General features: G+C 54.9%; 1 protein-coding gene across 1 annotated transcript in view; it reads right to left on the minus strand.

The window, feature by feature from the left end:
- The window catches only part of SND1 (staphylococcal nuclease and tudor domain containing 1), a 245,016-nt gene that overhangs the window by 126,367 nt on the left and 97,978 nt on the right, over nucleotides 1-20,671 (minus strand). The window contains exons 12-14 of the mRNA XM_067469434.1: nucleotides 13,003-13,103; nucleotides 6,485-6,595; nucleotides 1,535-1,607 (exon numbers count right to left, since the gene is read on the minus strand). Coding sequence (XP_067325535.1) covers nucleotides 1,535-1,607; nucleotides 6,485-6,595; nucleotides 13,003-13,103 — 285 coding nt within the window. The remainder of the gene's footprint in view (nucleotides 1-1,534; nucleotides 1,608-6,484; nucleotides 6,596-13,002; nucleotides 13,104-20,671) is intronic.

A 20,671-nucleotide genomic window follows, 5' to 3' on the forward strand; every position in this document is an offset into this window, starting at 1 on the left:
GAGCTTCAGAACTTTCCCTTAGTTTACAAAAGTCTTGTCTTCTATCTTCAGTCTCATTAACTTCTGCACCTGACAAATCATCCTCAGAAGACAGTTCCTCAGAGAAAAGCTGCCATGGGCCCCTTTCAGGAATTTGGCCTTCGGAATCTACAGGAAAAGCGCTCTCCGCAAGGCCAGAACCAGGCCTTTCACTTGACAAATGAATGTGATTGTCCTGTTTCATGGCAGATTGGGTTGGACTGGATGATAGCCCACGAGATCTCTTCCAACTCTAGGATTCTATGATTCTAGCTCAGTCCCAGGAAAATCATCACCCACATTGACGTCCGACACAATACCAAACTGACCTACAACACTCGGTCCCAGCATCCCACTGCAGCCGCTCTGGTCCCGCTCTGCAAAGCTCACCAACCAGACATCAAGGCAGCACCACCGGCCTCTCCTTGAAGGTCTCCCAACCGTGAATCTATTCAGGACCCTCATGAGGACCTTCTCCTGGAAGAGCAGAGATGCCCGCTCCCCCTTCGACAAGCTTGAGAACTTTCCCTTAGTTTACAAAAGTCTTGTCTTATATTTTCAATCTCATTAACTTCTGCACCTGACAAATCATCCTCAGAAGACAGTTCCTCAGAGAAAAGCTCTCGTGAGCCCCTTTCAGGAATTTGGCCTTCAGAATCTACAGGAAAAGTGTTCTCTGCAAGACCAGAACCAGGCCTTTCACTTGACAAACGGATGCGATTGTCCTTCTTCTTGTCAGAATGGGGTTGGACTGGATGATGGCCCACGAGGTCTCTTCCAACTCTAGGATTCTATGATTCCAGCTCAGACCCAGGAAAATCATCATCCCAATTGACATCAGACACAATCCCAGGCTGAACTACAACACTCGTCCCAGCATCCCACTGCGCCCGCTCCGGTCCCGCTCTGCGAAGCCCACCAGCAATAGCAACACCGCTGGCCTCTCCCCCAAAGTCCTCCCCATCATGAATCTATTCGGGGCCCATCCAAAGCCACCCATCAGCAGCCATTGTGCCCTCTTGTGTGCCCCCCTAACCCTAACCCACAGAGGCACAGAAGGGATAACGGGCCCAGCCCTTTGCCCCGGCCACCCAGCACTTTCTCAATTGTAGTGGGGAGCTCAAGCTGAGCCTTGCACCAAACTCATACACAGAGACCCCCCTCTGGATGACCCCCCTCTGGATGACCCCCTTCTGCACCTGACAAATCATCCTCTGAAGATAGTTCCTCAGAGAAAAGCTGACATGGGCCCCTTTCAGGAATTTGGCCTTTTGACCACTGACAAAAGGGCTTCAGGGGGACCTCTGTATCAACTGACCACACGTCCCTGCTCCCCCTACTTTTAAACAGAGGAAGCATGCACAAGCACACCTGAGCATGGGCACCCACATCCCTGAAGTGGGAGAACGTGGGGTGCAGCCATGCCTTTCGTACTGTTTGGATGCAAAGGACCCCCTCTCCTGCCCCCCTCCTCCCCAGCATAGCCCCACCCCCTCCCCTTGGCCCCCTTCCTTACCCCAGAGATGTCGGCCACTCGGTGGATGGGGACCTCCTTCTTGCTGTGCAGTCCTTTGCCGTTCTTTATGGCCCTGCGGGGGGGGGGGGGGGGGGGCAAAAGGAGACTGGGTCAGGGGGGCAGGCAAGACGGGGTTGCAGAAGACCCACCCCCTCCTCAAGAAACAGTTTTTTTTCTGGGGGGGTCATATGTTGGGAGTAGCCCCCCCCCCCCAGCTACTGAATGGAACTGAGATCCCTAGTGGTGGGAGGAGGAAGGGAGGGAGGGAGGGAGGAAGGGAGAGAGGGAGAGAGGAAGGAAGGAAAGAAGGAGGGAGGCAAGGAAGGAAGGAAGGAAGGAAGGAAAGAAAGAAGGGAGGGAGGGAGGGAGGAAAGAAGGGAGGGAGGGAGAAAGGAAAGAAAGAAGGAAAGAAGAAGGGAGGGAAGAAGGAAAGAAGGAAGGAAGGAAGGAAGGAAGGAAGGAAGGAAGGAAGGAAGGAGAAAGGAAGGGAGGGAGGGAGGGAGGGAGGGAGGGAGGGAGGGAGGGAGGAAAGAAGAAAGGGAGGGAGGGAGGAAGGAAGGGAGAGAGGGAGGGAGAAAGGAAAGAAAGAAGGAAAGAAGAAGGGAGGGAAGAAGGAAGGAAGGAAGGAAGGAAGGAAGGAAGGAAGAAGGAAAGAAGGAAGGAAGGAAGGGAGGAAGGAAGGAAGGGAGGAAAGAAGGAAGGAAGGAAGGAAAGAAGGAAGGAAAGAAGGAAGGGAGAGAGGGAGGGAGAAAGGGAAGAAAGAAGGAAGGAAGAAGGGAGAGAAGAAGGAAAGAAGGAAGGAAGGAAGGAAGGAAGGAAGGAAGGAAGGAAGGAAGGGAGAGAGGGAGGGAGAAAGGGAAGAAAGAAGGAAGGAAGAAGGGAGAGAAGAAGGAAAGAAGGAAGGAAGGAAGGAAGGAAGGAAGGAAGGAAGGAAGAAGAAAAGAAGGAAGGAAGGAAGGAAGGAAGGAAGGGAGGGAGGGAGGGAGGGAGGGAGGAAAGAAGGAAGGAAGGAAGGAAGGAAGGAAGGAAGGAAAGAAGGAAGGGAGAGAGGGAGGGAGAAAGGGAAGAAAGAAGGAAGGAAGAAGGGAGGGAAGAAGGAAGGAAAGAAGGAAGGAAGGAAGGAAGGAAGGAAGGAAGGAAGGAAGGGAGGAAAGAAGGAAGGAAGAAAGGAAAGAAGGAAGGGAGAGAGGGAGGGAGAAAGGGAAGAAAGAAGGAAGGAAGAAGGGAGGGAAGAAGGAAGGAAAGAAGGAAGGAAAGAAGGAAGGAAGGAAGGAAGGAAGGAAGGAAGGAAGGGAGAGAGAGAGAGAGAGGGAGGGAGGCAGGAAGGTAGGAAAGAAGGAAGGGAAGAAGTGAGGGAGTGAGGAAGGAAGGGAAGGAGGGAAGGAGGGAAGGAAGAAGGAAGGAAGGAAGGAAGGAAGGAGGAAGGAAGGAAGGAAGGAAGGAAGGAAGGAAGGGAGAGAGGAAAGAAAGAAGAGCGGAAGGAAGGAAGGAAGTGAGGGGAAGGGAGGAAGGAAGAAAGAAGAAAAGAAGGAAGGAAGGAAGGAAGGAAGGGAGGGAGAGAGGGAGGGAAGAAGGAAGGGAAGGAGGGAAGGAGAGAAGGAGGAAGAAGGGAGGGAGGGAGGGAGGGAGGGAAGAAAGGAGGGAGGAAGGGAGGGAGAGAGGAAGGAAGGAATGTGCTCCCAGCCCTGGCAGTTGTCCTGGGACTTCAATGCCTTCCCCACCTCAGCCCCCCAAGGCAGAGCTCTTCTGGGGTCCCATGGGGAGACCTGCGCAGAGGGGCTTGACCAGCACTGCCTCCCTCTGCGGCCACGGGAGAGTGGGCCTGGCCCAAGGGCACCCAGTGGCCTTCCTTCCATGGCTGAGCGGGGAAGAGACGGGCAGCTGCCCACCCACCACCAGTGACCCAGAGCTCTAGGCATGTGGGGAGGCCTTGGAAGGGCCCTCCAGCCCAGGCGCCCCACTCCCAAGACCCTGACCCCAGATCCACCTGCTATGGGGCTGGCTCTGGGCGCATCAGGCACTCTGGGCTTGGGATTCCCAGCAGGGGAGGGGGGGGCGTTGACCCTAGGGGCTGGGGCTGCAAACCAGAGGCAGCCAGGGATGGACGACACTCCCTCTGCACCCTCCACCCCACTCCCTCTCCCCCCCCCCATGGGGCCCCAGAGCAAAAGTTGCTCATCCCGCCCCCCCCCCCCGCCCCCCCTTGGCCCTGGAGCCTTCCAGGCAGGCTGTTCTGGGTGATGGGGACCAGCTGCTCACCTTTCCTTTTAATTGCACTCTCTTTTCCTCCCTCCCACTCCCCCCCCACACACACACACACACCTCCCCCAAAATAGGAGGAGCTGCTGCATCCCCCCCCCCCTATAAAAGGCCCCTCCCCACCAGGCTCCCTCTCAAAGCAGCCCCCCCCTTTCTTTCTTTCCTTCCCAGAAACACATCTCTCCTTCTCTGCTCCTCCGAGGGAAGGGGAGCCTCTCTCCTAATCTCCTCCTGGGCAAGCCTGGGGGTGCTTGATGAGGGGGGGGGGGCACTCTTTCCGGCAAAGCCAGCCCTGGGCTCCTTCTGCTGCAGAAGTGGTGGAGCCCCCCCCCCCCCCCCATGAGCAGGCCCCTCCATTCAGAGGTGCCTGGGCCCCTGACTCAGAGCAGAAGTGCAGTGGAAGGGAGGGAAAGGGGGGGGGGAGAGCAGAACAATTATGCCAGCCCCCCCCCCCCATCCCCTGCCTCCTGGGATTATTGGGATCCAAAAGCAAGGAATGGGACATGGGGGGGGCAGTGGTGGTGGTGCCAGCATGTGCCTCCTTGGAAGCTCATCCCTTGGCATCCCACCCTCCCTCGACCGCCCCCCCCCCCCCCCAGCCAAGCCAGCCCAGGGCTCCTTTTGCAGCAGAAGCAGAGGTGGGGTGGTGTTTTGGAGCCCCCCATGAGTGGGCCCCTCCGTTCAGAGGTGCCTGGGCCCCTGAGTCAGAGCAGAAGTGCGGTGGGAGGGGAGGAAAGGGGGGGGGGGACAGAAGAATTATGCCAGACCCCCCCCCCTCCAATCCCCTCATCCCTGGAATCCTGGAATCCCTGAGTCTGAGAAGAAGTGCGATGGAAGGGAGAGAAAGAGGGAAGGGGGGGGGGGAGCAGAAGAATAATGCCAGACCCCCCCCCCCATCCCCTCGTCTTTGGAATCCTAGGATTCTCTGGCTCCAAAAGTAGGGTGGGCAGTGGTGGTGGTGCCAGCACGTGCCTCCTTGGAAGCTCAGCCCTTGGCATCCCCCCTCCCCGGACCCCCCCCCCCCAAATCTGGAATTCTCCAGCTGGCTCCGGCAACTGGCCCCGCCCTGATGAGTTTGGCAGATTCTGTTGGAATGGCCTCATTTGCATTCTGTGCCATTTTGCTCAGCCGAAGAAGAAGGAGAAGAGGAGCAGCGTTCTTATTGGGGGGGGGGGGGGAGAGAAGCGGAGCAGAGCAGGGAGGGTGGACAGAGAGATGGACAGAGGGATGGGCAGGAGGATGGGGGGCGGCAAGGTGGCTGTCAGCATAACATGGAAGGATGCGAAATAATAATAATAATAATTATTATTATTATTATTATTATTACAACTGGGGGAGTGGGCAAGGGAGGGAGGGAGGGGGCCGTCACAGAAGAGCCCCCTCCCCTGCTCCCAAGGGCCGGAGATGACCACTGGCTCAAGTTCACAGCTGCTCCTCCTCCTCCTCCCAAAATCTGGTTGCAAGGCACGGACTGAATGCAATATTGAATGCAATATTCCTGCTTCTTGGCAGAATGGGGTTGGACTGGATGGCCCATGAGGTCTCTTCCAACTCTTGGATTCTAGGATTCTATGATTCTATGACTGGACTGCTGGCATTTGGCTAGTGGAGAAAGGCCACTCGGAGGTACAAGGGGCCAGGAGAAAGGCCAGGTCAATGTGGGAGACGGCGGCCTTGGTCCTGTGAGGGGGTCCCAAAATGGGGGTGGGGGGCAACTGGGGGGGGGGCTGCTCCTCGGCCTCTCCAGATCTGACCGTCTCCCCTTCTGGCCCAACGCTTCGGAAGTGTTCCCTCCTCCCTCGAGATGCTCAAAGCATGCTATCCTGACATTTCGCCTGCATTTCTGGCAGGCAAAAGGCCAGGTCAACCTGGGAGACGGCGGCCTTGGTCCTGTGAGGGGATCCCAAAATGGGGGTGGGGGGCAACTGGGGGGGGGCTGCTCCTCGGCCTCTCCAGATCTGACCGTCTCCCCTTCTGGCCCAACGCTTCGGAAGCGTTCCCTCCTCCCTCGAGATGCCCAAAGCATGCTCTCCTGACATTTCGCCTGCATTTCTTTATTATTGTTATTATTATTTCTTTATTATTATTATTATTATTATTATTATTTCTTTATTATTTCTTTATTATTTCTTTATTATTATTATTTCTCTATTATTATTATTATTATTATTATTTCTTTATTATTATTATTATTATTATTATTATTATTATTATTCTCTCCAGACCTCCCACCTGGAGGTCTGGAGAGAATAATAATAATAATAATAATAATAATAATAATAATAATAATCCTTTACTTATACCCCGCTACCCTCTCCCAGAGGACCCAAATACATCCATAAAAACAACACAGTAATAAAGACAATAAATAACTCATAAACGAAGCAATAAACAATAACAGTAACACCATGACGCATTAAAACCTATGGCAGGACCAAATGAGAGAACGTCAGGGGAGAATGCTTCTGGGACAGCCCGGAAAACTCACAGCAACCCAGTGATTCCAGCCACACCTTGATGCAGGACAGGCAGTGCGAGAGGAAGTGGGGCAGGTTGCGGGTGCAGCCCAGCCCCATTGCATGCTGCAACCCTCCTGCGCTCTGCCCTTGCTCCGGTCATCTCAGGCTATGGAGGGAGAGGGCCTGGGGACCCCACTCACTCACTCACTCACTCCCTCCCTCCCTCACTCACCGTGCCTCGGCGGCCAGGAGCTCATCGTAGTGGGAGGAGCGCTGGTCATCGTCCTGGCGGTAGCGGATGACGGTGGCCAGGCCCTTGCTGACCAGGGCTTCTGCAATGTTGCTGCAAGACAACAGGGTGGACAGTGAGGGCGAGGGGGCCCCAAACAGGACTGTAACACCCTCTCCCCCCCCCCCAAACACACACCCGCATCCCAACCCCTTGATGCAATCCAGGAGCCCATCAACCCCATAATCCCCTGCTGCAACCACCACCAAAGCACTGCAACCTGGAGCCCTGCAGAGACAGGTCTAGATGGCCTTTGGGCACCCCTTCCTCAAGTTCCTCAGGCCCCTTCCTTTCCCTTTTCGGATTAAGTGACTGAGGGGGGAAAGGCCTGAGGCTGGTAGGAAGGGTGGGAGTTGGAGTCCAAAACACACAGAGAGATGGCCAGAGTTTGCCCATGCCTGAGTTAGGTTTATTATTTATTTATTTATTTATTTATTTACAATATTTGTATACCGCTTTTCTCACCCCGAGGGGGACTCAAAGCAGTTTACACATAAGTAATGGCAAAAGTTCAATGCCAGTACAAACAATTACAATTATACACTACAATTAGATATAAATCAAGTTAAAATCAGTGCATCCACAAGCAAGAAAACAACCATTAAAACAATAAAACAGTCTCATCCGTCGGTTCCATGTCTAACTTTTGTTTTGCATATTTTAATATGGATTTTGGAGCCCCCGTTGGCGCAGAGGGTTAAACTGCTGAGCTGCTAACTTGCTAACTAAATGGTTGCAGGTTCGAATCCAGGGAGCAAGGTGAGCTCCCATTGTTAGTCCCAGCTTCTGCCAACCTAGCAGTTCGAAAACATACAAATGTGAGTAGATAAATAGGTACCACTCCAGCGGGAAGGTAAAGATGCTCCATGCAGTCATGCTGACCACATGACCTTGGAGGTGTCTAAGGACAACGCCGGCTCTTCGGCTTAGAAATGGAGATGAGCGCCAAACCCCAGAGTCGGAGACAACTGGACTTAATATCAGGGAAAAACCTTTCCCTTTACCTAAATATGTATTTTATAAAAATGTGTTTTGATAAGTGTATTTTATGGAGTGCTTTTAAATGATTGTGTGTTCTATTATGTGTTTTAGCAATGTGGTCACCCACCTCAAGCTGTGAAGAGAGAAGGGTAAAAAATACAATTGTGTTGTTGTTGTTGTTATCATTATTATTATTACTATTATTATTATTTTACTGACACAAAACAGTATGTCACAGCAAATGAGACATATATGCTGGATTTCGTATTATATATGCTGGATTATTATTATTATTATTACTACTACTATTATTATTTAACTGACACAAAAACAGTATGTCACAGCAAACAAGATATATATACTGGATTTCGTATTATATATGCTGTATTATATATGCTGCAAGCTTGTTTTCTGCTTCCTTGGAGACTAGGATGCAATGGAACAATGGCTTCAAACTACAAGAGAGGAGATTCCACCTTAACATGAGGAAGAACTTCCTGACTGGGAGAACCGTTCAGCAGTGGAACTCTCTGCCCGGAGTGTGGGGGAGGCTCCTTCTTTGGAAGCCATCTGTGAGGGGTGATTTGAATGCAATATTCCTGCTTCTTGGCAGAATGGGGTTGGACTGGATGAGGGCCCAGGAGGTCTCTTCCAACTCTAGGATTCTAGGATTCTAGGATTCTATGATTATTATTATTACTATTATTATTATTATTATTATTATTATTATTATTATTATTATTTTACTGACACAAAAACAGTATGTCGCAGCAAACGAGATATACATGCTGGATTTCGTATTATATATGCTGGATTATTACTATTATTATTATTATTATTATTATTATTATTACTATTACTATTTTACTGACACAAACATGTCACAGCAAACAAGATAATATGCTGGATTTCATATTATATATGCTGGATTATTATTATTATTATTACTATTATTATTGGCAGTGACTCTTAATTGGCAGGTTTCCAGGGGTCAAGGAGGCTGCAGCCCACTCTGGCCAAGGCCAGGGCCAAGGGAGAGTCCCTTCTGAGGGCAGAGCCACCCAGGCGCCCTCCCCACAAGCGCGGCAAGGACCACCCAAGACCACCACCTCCACCACCACGGAGGCCCAAGCTCAGAGGAGGGGGTGCCTGTGGGGCTGGTGTGGGGCCGCGGACAGGGAGGCGGCCTCATCTCCTTGGGAAAGAAGGGCAGCCAGGAACTGGGCCACGAGCGCCACGTGGATGAAACCCCCGGGGGCCCCTCGCACAAAGGAAGCGCTTCTCCACAGAATAAATCGCCCGCAGGGATCCTCCGGGCAAAAGGCCTCCTCCGTCAGTCACCCTCGGCACACAGAGAAGGCCTAAGGCAGGTGGACGGAGAGCCTGGAATGGACTGGAAAGGAACAGAAGCAGCCTGGGGGCTTTCTCCGGGGGTCCAGCACTGCCCCCAATGTGGCTGCCCCCCTTTTGCAGTGGGACGGGGCCTCCCTTGGGCCCCACTCACAAGGCAGACTCAGAGTCCAAGGCTATAATAATAATAATAATAATAATAATAATAATAATGCTTTATTTATACCCCGCCACCATCTCTCTCCCCAAGGGACTAGATGGCCTTTGGGCACCCCTTCCTCAGGTTCCTCAGGCCCCTTCCTTTCCCTTTTCTGATTAAGTGACTGAAGGGGGGAAGGAAAAGGCCTGAGGCTGGTAGGAAGGGTGGGAGTTGGAGTCCAAAACACAGAGAGAGATGCCAGACTCTGGGTGGCTTTCATGAGGCCAAGCCCCACAACACCTCAGTAAAAACAACAAAGCAATAAGCAAATAAGCAATGCATGCTATCTACTTCCTTCATAGAATCCTAGAATCATAGAATCCAAGAGTTGGAAGAGACCTCATGGGCCATCCAGTCCAACCCCATTCTGCCAAGAAGCAGGAATTTTGCATTCAAACCACCCCTGACAAATGGCCATCCAGCCTCTGCTTAAAAGCTTCCAAAGAAGGAGCCTCCACCACACTCCGGGGCAGAGAGTTCCACTGCTGAACGGCTCTCACAGTCAGGAAGTTCTTCCTCATGTTCAGGTGGAATCTCCTCTCTTGTAGTTTGAAGCCATTCTTCCATTGCGTCCTAGTCTCTCTCCAGGGAAGCAGAAAGGAAGCTTGCTTCCTCCTCCTCCCTGTGGCTTCCTCTCACATATTTATACATGGCTATCATGTCTCCTCTCAGCCTTCTCTTCTTCAGGCTAAACATGCCCAGTTCCCTAAGCCGCTCCTCATAGGGCTTGTTCTCCAGACCCCTGATCTGCTCCCTCCTCCCTGTGGCTTCCTCTCACATGTTTATACATGGCTATCGTATCTCCTCTCAGCCTTCTCTTCTTCAGGCTAAACATGCCCAGCTCCTTAAGCCGCTCCTCATAGGGCTTGTCCTCCAGACCCCTGATCTGCTCCCTCCTCCCTGTGGCTTCCTCTCACATGTTTATACATGGCTGTCATATCTCCTCTCAGCCTTCTCTTCTTCAGGCTAAACATGCCCAGTTCCCTAAGCCGCTCCTCATAGGGCTTGTTCTCCAGACCCTTGATCATTTTAGTCGCCCTGGAAGGGGCTAGATGCCCATCTGTTGGGAGGGCTTGGATTGTGTTTTGGACTGGATGGTCCGTGTCTGGGCCAAGGGGAGGTCACGTGGGGGGGGGGGGGCAACTAAGGGGACCAAGGACCAGCAAGAGAAGGACTTTGGCTGCTAGGAGATCGCAGCAGTTGCAGAGGCTGCAGAGACTGCCAGGCTGCCAGGAAGGGGCTGCCGCGGCCCACTCCCCATTTGCCAGTCCCAGAAGGAAATGGAGGGGTCCCTTCTTTCCTTCCCTGGGGGGTCCTTGAGCTGCAGAACCCACAAGCCGGCTGGTTGGGAGGACGGCGCTTCCTCCCCGAGAGGAAAACCAGGAGGAGGGAGACGACGGTTTGCAGGCACGGGCTTTGAGGAAAGGAAAGGAAAGGAAGGGAAAGGAAGCACAGAGGTTTCGCCTCTTAATCGGACTTGAATCGCAGGCAATTACGGCCGCAGAGATGAAAGGAGGGGGGGGGGAGCCTTGGAAGCCTTGGAGGATGGGGCCACTGTTTTGCTGGAGGGGGGGGGCAGCCTCGCATCTCAAGTCAAAGAGTAGCAACAGCAAAGACAATGAAATCGAGGTCGGCAATCAGGGTCTCCTCTGGGTCTCTCTCTCACGAGAAGAGGAGGGGGCTTTGCAAAGGAGGAGAGAGAAAAGATGCTCTGCAGGGCACCTCACCCACCCCCCCCCCAACCCCACTGACTCCCCATCCATCCTGGGGGGGGGGGGGGGGGCTTGCCTTTTCCTGGCTGGGCTACAAGGGAGGTTGGGGATTGTAGGGTCACTCCCCAGGGAGCTTTTGCAGGACAGCAACCTGGGATCCTACTTATTAAGTGTCACAAAGGGGGGGGGGGTCTATGCAGAGCCCCCCCCCCTTTCTGCTTCTGCATCCGGCTGCCGGGCATCTGACCCATTTCATGTTTGCAGAGCTGCAATGACGGCCTCGGCAGTTCCAGAGATTTTGTGCTGATGCTCCAAAGTGGCGTGGGGAGGGGGGGCAGGAAGGGGGGGCCGGTCTGAGGCTGGTGCTCCAGCAGATGTGGGGGGAGAGGAGGGAGGGGGAGGGGCTCACTCCCACCACAGGACCAAGGGGCCACCCCCCAGGGCCCAGCATCTCCAAGCAGAGCCAAGTAGAGAAGGGGTGGCAGGAGTCCCGGAGGAAAAACCGGGGGCCAAACAAATCCCTATGCAGTTGCCATTGTGCCTTGGAGGGGGCGGCTGCCCTTTCTGAGCCCCCTTTCTCTGTGGGGCAGGCCCTCCAACCCCCACTCCCCACCCCCGGTATGCTGCAGCCTTGTAGTACACCTCGCCCCAGTGACCCCCCCTGGGAAAAGCACCCTAGACCCAGGGGACTGCTGGCAGACCCAGAGCGTGCCCAATGCGCATGCCCTTTCTGAGCCCCCTTTCCCTGTGGGGCAGGCCCTCCAACCCCCACTCCCCACCCTCCGGTATGCTACAGCCTTGTAGTACACCTCGCCCCAGTGACTTCCCTGGGAAATGCACCCTAGACCCAAGGGACTGCTGGCAGGCCAAGAGCGTGCCCAATGCGCATGCCATCAGTGGCTCCACCATTGGCCCTGTGGCCGAGAGATAGTGCATGGAAGTGCCCGCACTCTCTTTGGGGAAGAGGAGAAGGAGCGGGGGGAGAGCGGGTGCCCACGGCCCCCCAAGGTCACTCATTTGCTGGGGGAGGGAGTCTTTGGGGAGTGGGAAAGCCCCCCTCCCCACCACAATGAGGCTTGCCTGGGGGCTTGGGAGGGAAGGGGTCGGAAAGGGGGGTCCTTTGGTGAGAGGGAGGGGAAGGCTTCCCGTTCCTTCAGACCCCTCCCTCCCTCCTAGGGAGACATGGCCAGCCCTGGACAGGAAGAAAGCAGGCAGGCGGGGGGGGGGGGGGGGCACACTGACCCTTCCTCCGTCCAAGACACAGCAGACCCACAGTCCTCTCCCACTGGAGTCACCACCCAAACCCTGCTCCCACTGTGGCCCCCCAAAGAGCAGAATGGCCAGATGCCGGGATGAGGGGTGTCCCAGCCCCCCCTTCTCCCCCTTGATTGCCCCCTCCCCAGCAATGCCCATTCGGAGACCCAGGCCATCCTTTCTTCTCGGCCACAGAAGTCACTTGGCAAAGGCTGTGTGTGTGAGACGGGAGCATGGCCTGGGATGCACCCCCCCCCCCCACACTCTCCCCGAACGCGCCTGCGCATAGGGTTTGCGCTGACACAGCGCAGGGAGCACAAAGGCCGCCTTTGGGCCTCCCGGAGCTCCTCTGACAGGGAAGCCGGAGCTGCAGCTGCCACTGCCCACCGCCTGAACTCAGCACCCCCATCGCCCCCTTGCATCCCGCCATGCACACGCATAGGCCCAGCCATGCACATGCTCAGCAGCAGCAGCCACACCACCGAAGCAGAGCCACTGCAGAGGGAGGTCCTTCAAGGAGCACCTGGCCCTGCGCTCTTGGACACGGGAACACCTCCAGGGGCGGGAATGTTCTGCAGGGGGAGGGGGTGGGCACATAATCCCCCCCCCCCCTAGAATCAGCCACCCAATTTGGGGCTCCCCAGAGAAGCAGGGGGCTAAAGGACAACTTATTTTGGAGTCCCAAATGTGGGCCAAAGTGGCCTTGGCAGGTGCAGACCACTTCCTCTGCCCTGGGATCCTGAACTGCAAATCCCAGGGCTCCGTGAAGCAAGTGTGGGAGCCACAGCAGAGGAATCCTAGTGGTGCGGGCTAAAGGGGAGTCCAACTCCCCACAGACCTCTCCTCCAACGCTCCTGGCCTGGGTCGAGATGGCGCTGAGGGAGCCATGATTGCACCACAGGGATCTCTCCAAACCCCTCCCCCCAGAACAAGAAGGAGGACCCCCGGGGAGGCCCCCTACTCACATGCCACCGATGGTGACCGTGGCGCAGGTGCGCTCAGAGAAGGCAGGGACTGTTTCCGTGGCACTGCTGGCCGGCCTGATGTAGTCCACCGTGACGTTGACCTGGAAGGAAGGAAAGGGACACAGGTTGGGTCGAGGAAACAGCCAGAGCGGCTGAGTAGGGAAGGCCCAGGAAACACTACCCGGGGGGGGGGGGGAGTAGGGGCGCCCCCTCATCTCATTGTATCCAGAGGAATGGGGAGGGGAAAGCCCACTTGAAGGGATGGGGGGGGTTAATGGGTCAAACCAGAGGGTGCCGTGGAGGGGGTGGAAATGCCGTTTAGAGGAACAAATGTGCAGATCTGAAGGATGCATAGCACCACGCGGCTAAGGACAGCTTCTCCTTTCAATTCAGGTGGGCAGCGATGGGGGGGGGGAGCGGCATTCCCAGGTTGTGGGCAAAGAGGTGTGGAGAGCATGGCCTGCCCAGGTGGAAAGCCCACCGTGCCGTGCGCATGGGCCAGCCATGGGTTTCTACGGCTTCTGGTTTGTACATCGCGCTGGTTCTTCTCGCCGCAGCTGAGTTGTCTTATCGATTTCAAATGATGTGCAACGGTGTGGCCTTTACGGTCGCTGCCCGCAGTGTGGAAGCGCCAGAGGGCAGCCTGGGCACAAAGCCCATAAATAGGCCCATGCGCCTCTCCAGGCCAGGACTGTGGGGGCTGAGTAGGGGGGGGGGTCTGCTCTGGGAGCCCCTCTCCATCCAACAATGGGGCACGGGGCTCCCCCTCCCTCCCCACCTGCAGCCCCCCACTCAACTCCTTCCAGACCCTCTAACCCAAACCCAAAGCCCACTCCCCACCTACTCGTGGGTTTTTGACCATGTGGCCCAGAGACCCCCAAAGGGCCCTGCCACCACCCAGGAAAGAGATACTGCCACCATTCAAATTCAGGGGGGAGGGAGGGAGGGTACTAGTATTGGGGGGGTATGTGCACAGCAAGTCTGATCCCACGTGAATGACAGGCAAACGCCGAAAGGAGGCCGAGGCGGGGCTCTCCAGGGGAAAGAGGGGTGTGTTTCCACTCACACATCTGCACACCCCCCGAGGAAAAGCACACGCTCATTATTAGCTTAAGTTACGAGCACCACCGCGCATCACCTTGCCAACTGTCAGGAAGTTTGCAGACTGTCAGTAAGACATGGAAAATTGCCTGTCAGTAAACACGGGGATCGTGCCACGCAGGCGAAGGAAGGCCGCAGCAACGGGAGTGACCGAAATGGAAGGCCGAGACGGCCTTGGGCCCCTCCGCACGGACCCCCCCCCCCTTCTCCTTCTACCTGCCCCTTTTTGGCTCTCCGTTCCATTTGGGACCCGGAGCATCCCGGCGGCATCTGCCCGAAATACCAGACCTCCTTGGGGCTTCCGGGACTCCCTTCGGAGAAGCACAACTTTGGCTCTCCTGCAAGCCCAGCTGGGAGGCCTCTTGACCACAAGCCTGTCCATCTGGCGCTTCAAAGTCAGCCAAATAGCTGGGCCCAGGCCAGTGGAGGTCGGTGGGTTGCTGTGAGTATTTCAGGCTGTCTGGCCAGCTTCCCCTCAGGAGAGGGAGGGGAGCAACGGGCTCAACTGGCAGGAAAAGAGTTCCCACCTGAACATCAGCTTCCCTAGCTGTCTTCACAGACCTGTCAGCAGCCTATGAGACTGTGAACCACCGCTGCCTCCTCCTGAGAAAAATGTATAGTATCACAAAGGACGACCACCTCACCCGCCTCATAGGAAACCTGCTACAAAACAGGAGCTTCTTTGTTGAGTTCCAGGGCCAGAGAAGCAGATGGCGGAAACAGAAGAACGGCCTGCCTCAGGGGAGCGTGCTTGCTCCATCCATGTTCAACATCTACACAAACGACCTGACACTGCCAGAAGGGACAGAGAGCTTCATCTATGCTGATGACCGTGCCATCACCACTCAAGGAAATCAGCTACAGAACAGGAGCTTTTTTGTTGAGTTCCAGGGCCAGAGAAGCAGATGGCGGGAACAGAAGAACGGCCTGCCTCAGGGGAGCGTGCCTGCTCCATCCATGTTCAACATCTACACAAATAACCAGCCACTGCCAGAAGGGACAGAGAGTTTCATCTATGCTGATGATCGTGCCATCACCACTCAAGGAAATCAGCTACAGAACAGGAGCTTCTTTGTTGAGTTCCAGGGCCAGAGAAGCAGATGGCGGAAACAGAAGAACAGCCTGCCTCAGGGGAGCGTGCTTCCTCCATCCATGTTCCACATCTACACAAATAACCAGCCACTGCCAGAAGGGACAGAGAGTTTCATCTATGCTGATGATCGTGCCATCACCACTCAAGGAAATCAGCTACAGAAACAGGAGCTTTTTTGTTGAGTTCCAGGGCCAGAGAAGCAGATGGCGGAAACAGAAGAACGGCCTGCCTCAGGGGAGCGTGCTTCCTCCATCCATGTTCCACATCTACACAAATGACCAGCCACTGCCAGAAGGGACAGAGAGTTTCATCTATGCTGATGATCGTGCCATCACCGCTCAAGCAGGGAGCTTTGAGATGGTTGAACAGAAGCTCTCCGAAGCTCTAGGTCCCCTTACTGCCTATTACAGGGAAAACCAACTGATCCCTAATCCATCTAAGACTCAGACACGTGCCTATGACCTTAAGAACAGACAAGCATCCGAGCTCTGAGGATTATTACCTGAGAAGGAATCCCACTGGAGCATTGCAGCGCACCCAAGTACCTGGGAGTCACTCTGGACCGTGCTCTGACCTACAAGAAGCCTGAATATCAAGCAAAAGGTGGGTGCTAGAAACAATATAGGAAAGCTGACTGGCACAACTGGGGATCACAACCAGACACAGTGAAGACATCTGCCCTTGCACTATGCTACTCTGCTGTCTCCCTCCTGGGCACACAGAAGACGGGGCGACTTGGAAGGCGCTGAACAGACTGCGCTCTGGCCCCACGAGATGCAGAGCCAGTCTTAACAAATGGGGCCGCAAAGTGGAATCCACGACATGCGAGTGTGGAGAAGAGCCAACCACTGACCACCTGCTGCAATGCACCCTGAGCCCTGCCACATGATGCACAATGGAGGACCTCCTTGCGGCAACACCAGAGGCACTCCAAGGGGCCAGAGACTGGTCAAAGGGCATTTAATCAACTACCAAGTTGCAAACTTTGTGTTTTGTCTGTTTGTTTGCTTTGTTTAAAATGTAATACAAATGTCTGGTTGCTCCTGACACGATAAATAAATAAATCAGTTTCCTGACCATAAGAAGAGCTGTTCAACATGGAACTCTCTGCCTGGGAGCCTGGTGGAGGCTCCTTCCGTGGAATCTTTTAAACAGAGGCTGGATGGCTGTCTGCTAGGGATGCACTGGTTGTGCTTTTCCTGCATGGAAGAAGGGGGTTGGGCTGGATGGCCCCTGGAGAGCCCCAGGAGCACCACATCCCAGCCAGCCTCCCTGCAGGGGCTCTCCAGGGGCCATCCAGCCCAACCCCCTTCTTCCAGCCCTTGTGGGGAGTGTTTGCCTGCCAGGTGGGGGGGGGGGAGGTCCAGAGCGGCCACCCGCCCCTCTGGGCACCTCCCTGCCCCCCCCCCCCCCGCCTTGCAACCATCGTGTGTCGGAAGAGTGGAGTGGCAGGAGCTGCAGGTGCTCATTGGCGTGCGAGTCACGTCCTGCGCAAGCCACCAAGGAGCAGCCCCGCTCCCCCCCCCCCCCCGGAGTCCGCCAAGGAGGGGGCTCACTCTCTCTCTCTCTCTCCTCTCTCTCTCTCGCCCCCCCCCCTCCAGGCTGCCATGCTTTATGGGCCAAGGGAGGCCGGAGCGACGATGTGTCCGAGACAGTTGGGCAAACAAATGAGGCCTGGTGAGAGGCCGGACAACGCTCCATCAAGCCGGCACTCCATAAAACGTCCGTGCTGCTGTGATGGAAGGACAAGGCGGACAAGGCGGCCAAAGCAGCCCATCCATCGCCATCGCGGGCTCATATGCTCTCCCTCCCTCCCTCCCTCTTCTTGGAGGGGCTCCAGTTCTGGCCCAGTGGTGCCAGGGTGTCCCCCCCCCTCAGGAATGCCCAGCCCTTTCTCTCTCTCTTGGCAAGCCGGCCCCACCACTCCGCCTCAAGGAGAGGAGAGGAGATTCCACCTGAACATGAGGAAGAACTTCCTGACTGTGAGAGCCGTTCAGCAGTGGAACTCTCTGCCCCGGAGGGAGTGTGGTGGAGGCTCCTTCTTTGGAAGCTTTTAAGCAGAGGCTGGATGGCCATCTGTCAGGGGTGATTTGAATGCAATATTCCTGCTTCTTGGCAGAATGGGGTTGGACTGGATGATGGCCCAGGAGGTCTCTTCCAACTCTTGGATTCTAGGATTCTATGATTCAAAGATTGTGATGGGATGCTCCAAACAGGCAATGCTCCCCATGGATATTTCGCCTTCCAAGAGTGGGCTTCCCAGGGTCAAGTGGGCAGCAACTGGCCCCCTTCCCAGCAAAGGGACCACCTGCACTCCAGAAACCACCAACCGGAGCCAAAGGCACGGAGCCCACCGCACCAGAGAGGATGGACAGGCGCTTGTGGAATCCGCTCACCTGACACCTCCAGTCCACACCTTGCAGCCAGGGGGGGATTACTCTGTGTGTGGGTGTGTGTGTATGTATGTATACACACCCACATACATACATACATACACACACACTAGCCGTCCCCTGCCACACGTTGCTGTGGCCCAGTCTGTGTATATGTGTTTTGTGTGTGTATATATGTGTGTGTGTGTGTGTGGTTTTGCGCATGTGCTGTAACGTATTTTTTTTTTGGCTTCTTAGGTCTCTTCTGTTGTGTTTTTCAGTGTTTTCATGACTGATGGTCACTTGTTGGCCTGAGAGGTGTCTTGTGTCCAAATTTGGTGTCAATTCCCCCAGTGGTTCTTGAGTTATGTACCCACCACGTATTGCTATGGCCAACCTTCCCTCCCTCTTTCTTTTCTTTCTTTTCTTTCTTTCTTTCTTTCTTTCTTTCTTTCTTTCTCTCCTTCCTTCCCTCCCTCTTCCTTTCTCTCCTTCCCTTTTTTCCTTTCTTTCTTGGCTTCCTTCCTTCTCTTCTATTTCTCTTCCACACCCCCAACTTTTCTTTCCCTTCCTCTTTCTCCCTTTTCTTCCTTCTCTACCTATTCTTGGACTGCAACTCCCAGCAGTCCTCCTGATCTGTCTATTTACCTACCTATCTCTATCTAATCTATCTATCTGGAGAATTACTGGGAGTTGCAGTCCAGGAATAGGAAATGGGAAATATGCTCTCAAAGAGATCCAAGGAGAAGAAAGCTTGCGTCTTGGAAGCAGTGCATTTGGAGCATCCTCCTCCTCTCCTAAAGGCCTGGTCTAGGGGATGCTGGGAACTGTAGTCCAGAAGAGAGTGTGGATATGCTTTTGTGTGTTTTGTTTGCCAGGAGAATCATTCTTACGCATGCGCTGCAGCATCTTTTTGCTTTTTTGGCCTTTTAAGTCCCTTCTGCTATGTTTTCCAGTGTGTTTATGAGTGATGGTCAGTCATTGGCCTGAGAGGTGAATTGTGTCCAAATTGGGTGCCAATTCGCCCAGTGGTTTTTGAGTTATGCTCATCCCACAAACGAACATTACATTTTTTATTTATATGAATTGGGGAGGGGATTTGGTTCCCCATGGACTAAGCCCCCAGGATGACCTTAAGTGGGCTCCAAGGACATAGAGAGGAAGGAAGGAAGGAAGGAAGGAAGGAAGGGGGTCGCAGAGGGAGAATGGGGGGCTGTTCCTGCTCTTCTTGGTCTCCCCGGGGTCAGCCCCTGACTTCGCACAGCAAGGTCAAGGAGGGCCACTGCCCTTCAGCTGGGCAGCAGGAGGATCCCAAGACCTGGTGCAATTGGGGGGGGGGGGGTCAGGGAACATCAATGGTTTCACAGGAATATATATTGGGGGGGGGGGGGATTTGGTTCCCCGTGGACTAAGCTCCCAGGAAGGCCCTAAGAACACAGAGAGAATGGGGAGCTCCCAGCCGAAGCACACAAGGAAGGAAGGAAGGAAGGGGGGCGCAGAGGGGGAATGGGGGGGGGGCTGTCCCTGTTGTTCTTGGCCTCCCCAGTTCCTCTCCTGGGCCAGCCCCTCCCCTGCGCCCCTCTCCTGGCTCCGCACAGCAAGGTCAAGGAGGGCCACTGCCCTTCAGCTGGACAGCAGGAGGGTCCCAAGGCATGGTGCAAATTGGGGGGGGGGGTCTCAAGGCGCATCAAAGGTTTCACAGCAAGGGAAGGCGCCTCTGGCAGGTCCTGAGGGGAGGAGGGGGGGGCAGTGGCAGCAGCAGGGCTTCCTCAGCGGGGGGGGGGGGGGGGGCAAGGGGATCTCCTCTAGAAACGGCACCGCAGCTCAGTTGGGGAGCTGGGGTGGGGGAGAGGAGGAAGAGGACTCCACCCGACCGCCTTATTGAAAGTCTACCTCCACTGTCCCGTCCCCTACGAGACCCCCCCCCCCCCCCACCAATATACCTTTTCATTGCTATCTCATCCAGAGTTTGATCATTCTATGCCGTGCTTTTGGCCCGCTCACCGTGCTTGATTTTCCCATTATGTTATTTCGCACTGTTTGTTTTCCCTGAGTGTTTTATTTATTTTATTGTGATGTTGTTTTGCTGTTCTGTATTTAATTTTGCTGTAATGTATCGCTGGGCTTGGCCTCACGTAAGCCACTCCGAGTCCCCTCTGGGGAGACGGTGGCCGGGTATAAATAAAGATTATTATGGTCAATATCATTATGAGGGTGAGTTGCACCCCCCCCCCCCCAGGAGCAAGCAAGGAAATCCGCAGTCCTTGCCTGGGGGGCCACCACCTTGTGGGCCCCGTTCCCTTGCCCCATCCTCTGCCTTGCTGCCCCCCCCCCCCAATTCACCCTTTCATGGCATGGAGCAGCCCCCCAGGGATGGGGCCTGGGAGAGGGAGGGTATTTATTATTATTATTATTATTATTATTATTATTATTATTATTAGGATGAGGGTGAGTTGCACCCCCCCCCCCCCAGGAGCAAGCACGGAAATCCGCAGTCCTTGCCTGGAGGGCCACCACTTTGTGGGCCCCGTTCCCTTGCCCCATCCCAGCCAGCAAGCCTTCCTCTGCCTTGCTGCCCCCCCCCCCCCAATTCACCCTTTCATGGCAAGGGGCAGCCCCCCAGGGATGGGGCCTGGGAGAGGGAGGATGTTTATTATTATTATTATTATTATTATTATTATTATTATTATTATTAGGATGAGGGTGAGTTGCACCCCCCAGGAGCAAGCAAGGAAATCCGCAGTCCTTGCCTGGGGGGCCACCACCTTGTGGGCCCCGTTCCCTTGCCCCATCCTCTGCCTTGCTGCCCCCCCCCCCCAATTCACCCTTTCATGGCAAGGGGCAGCCCCCCAGGGATGGGGCCTGGGAGAGGGAGGGTGTTTATTATTATTATTATTATTATTATTATTATTATTATTATTATGAGGGTGAGTTGCACCCCCCAGGAGCAAGCAAGGAAATCCGCAGTCCTTGCCTGGAGGGCCATCACTTTGTGGGCCCTGTTCCCTTGCCCCATCCCAGCCAGCAAGCTTTCCTCTGCCTTGCCCCCCCCCCCCAATTCACCCTTTCATGGCAAGGGGCCGCCCCCCAGGGATGGGGCCCA

This window comes from Anolis sagrei, chromosome 5 (genome assembly GCF_037176765.1).
Source record: "Anolis sagrei isolate rAnoSag1 chromosome 5, rAnoSag1.mat, whole genome shotgun sequence".
NCBI lineage: Eukaryota > Metazoa > Chordata > Lepidosauria > Squamata > Dactyloidae > Anolis > Anolis sagrei.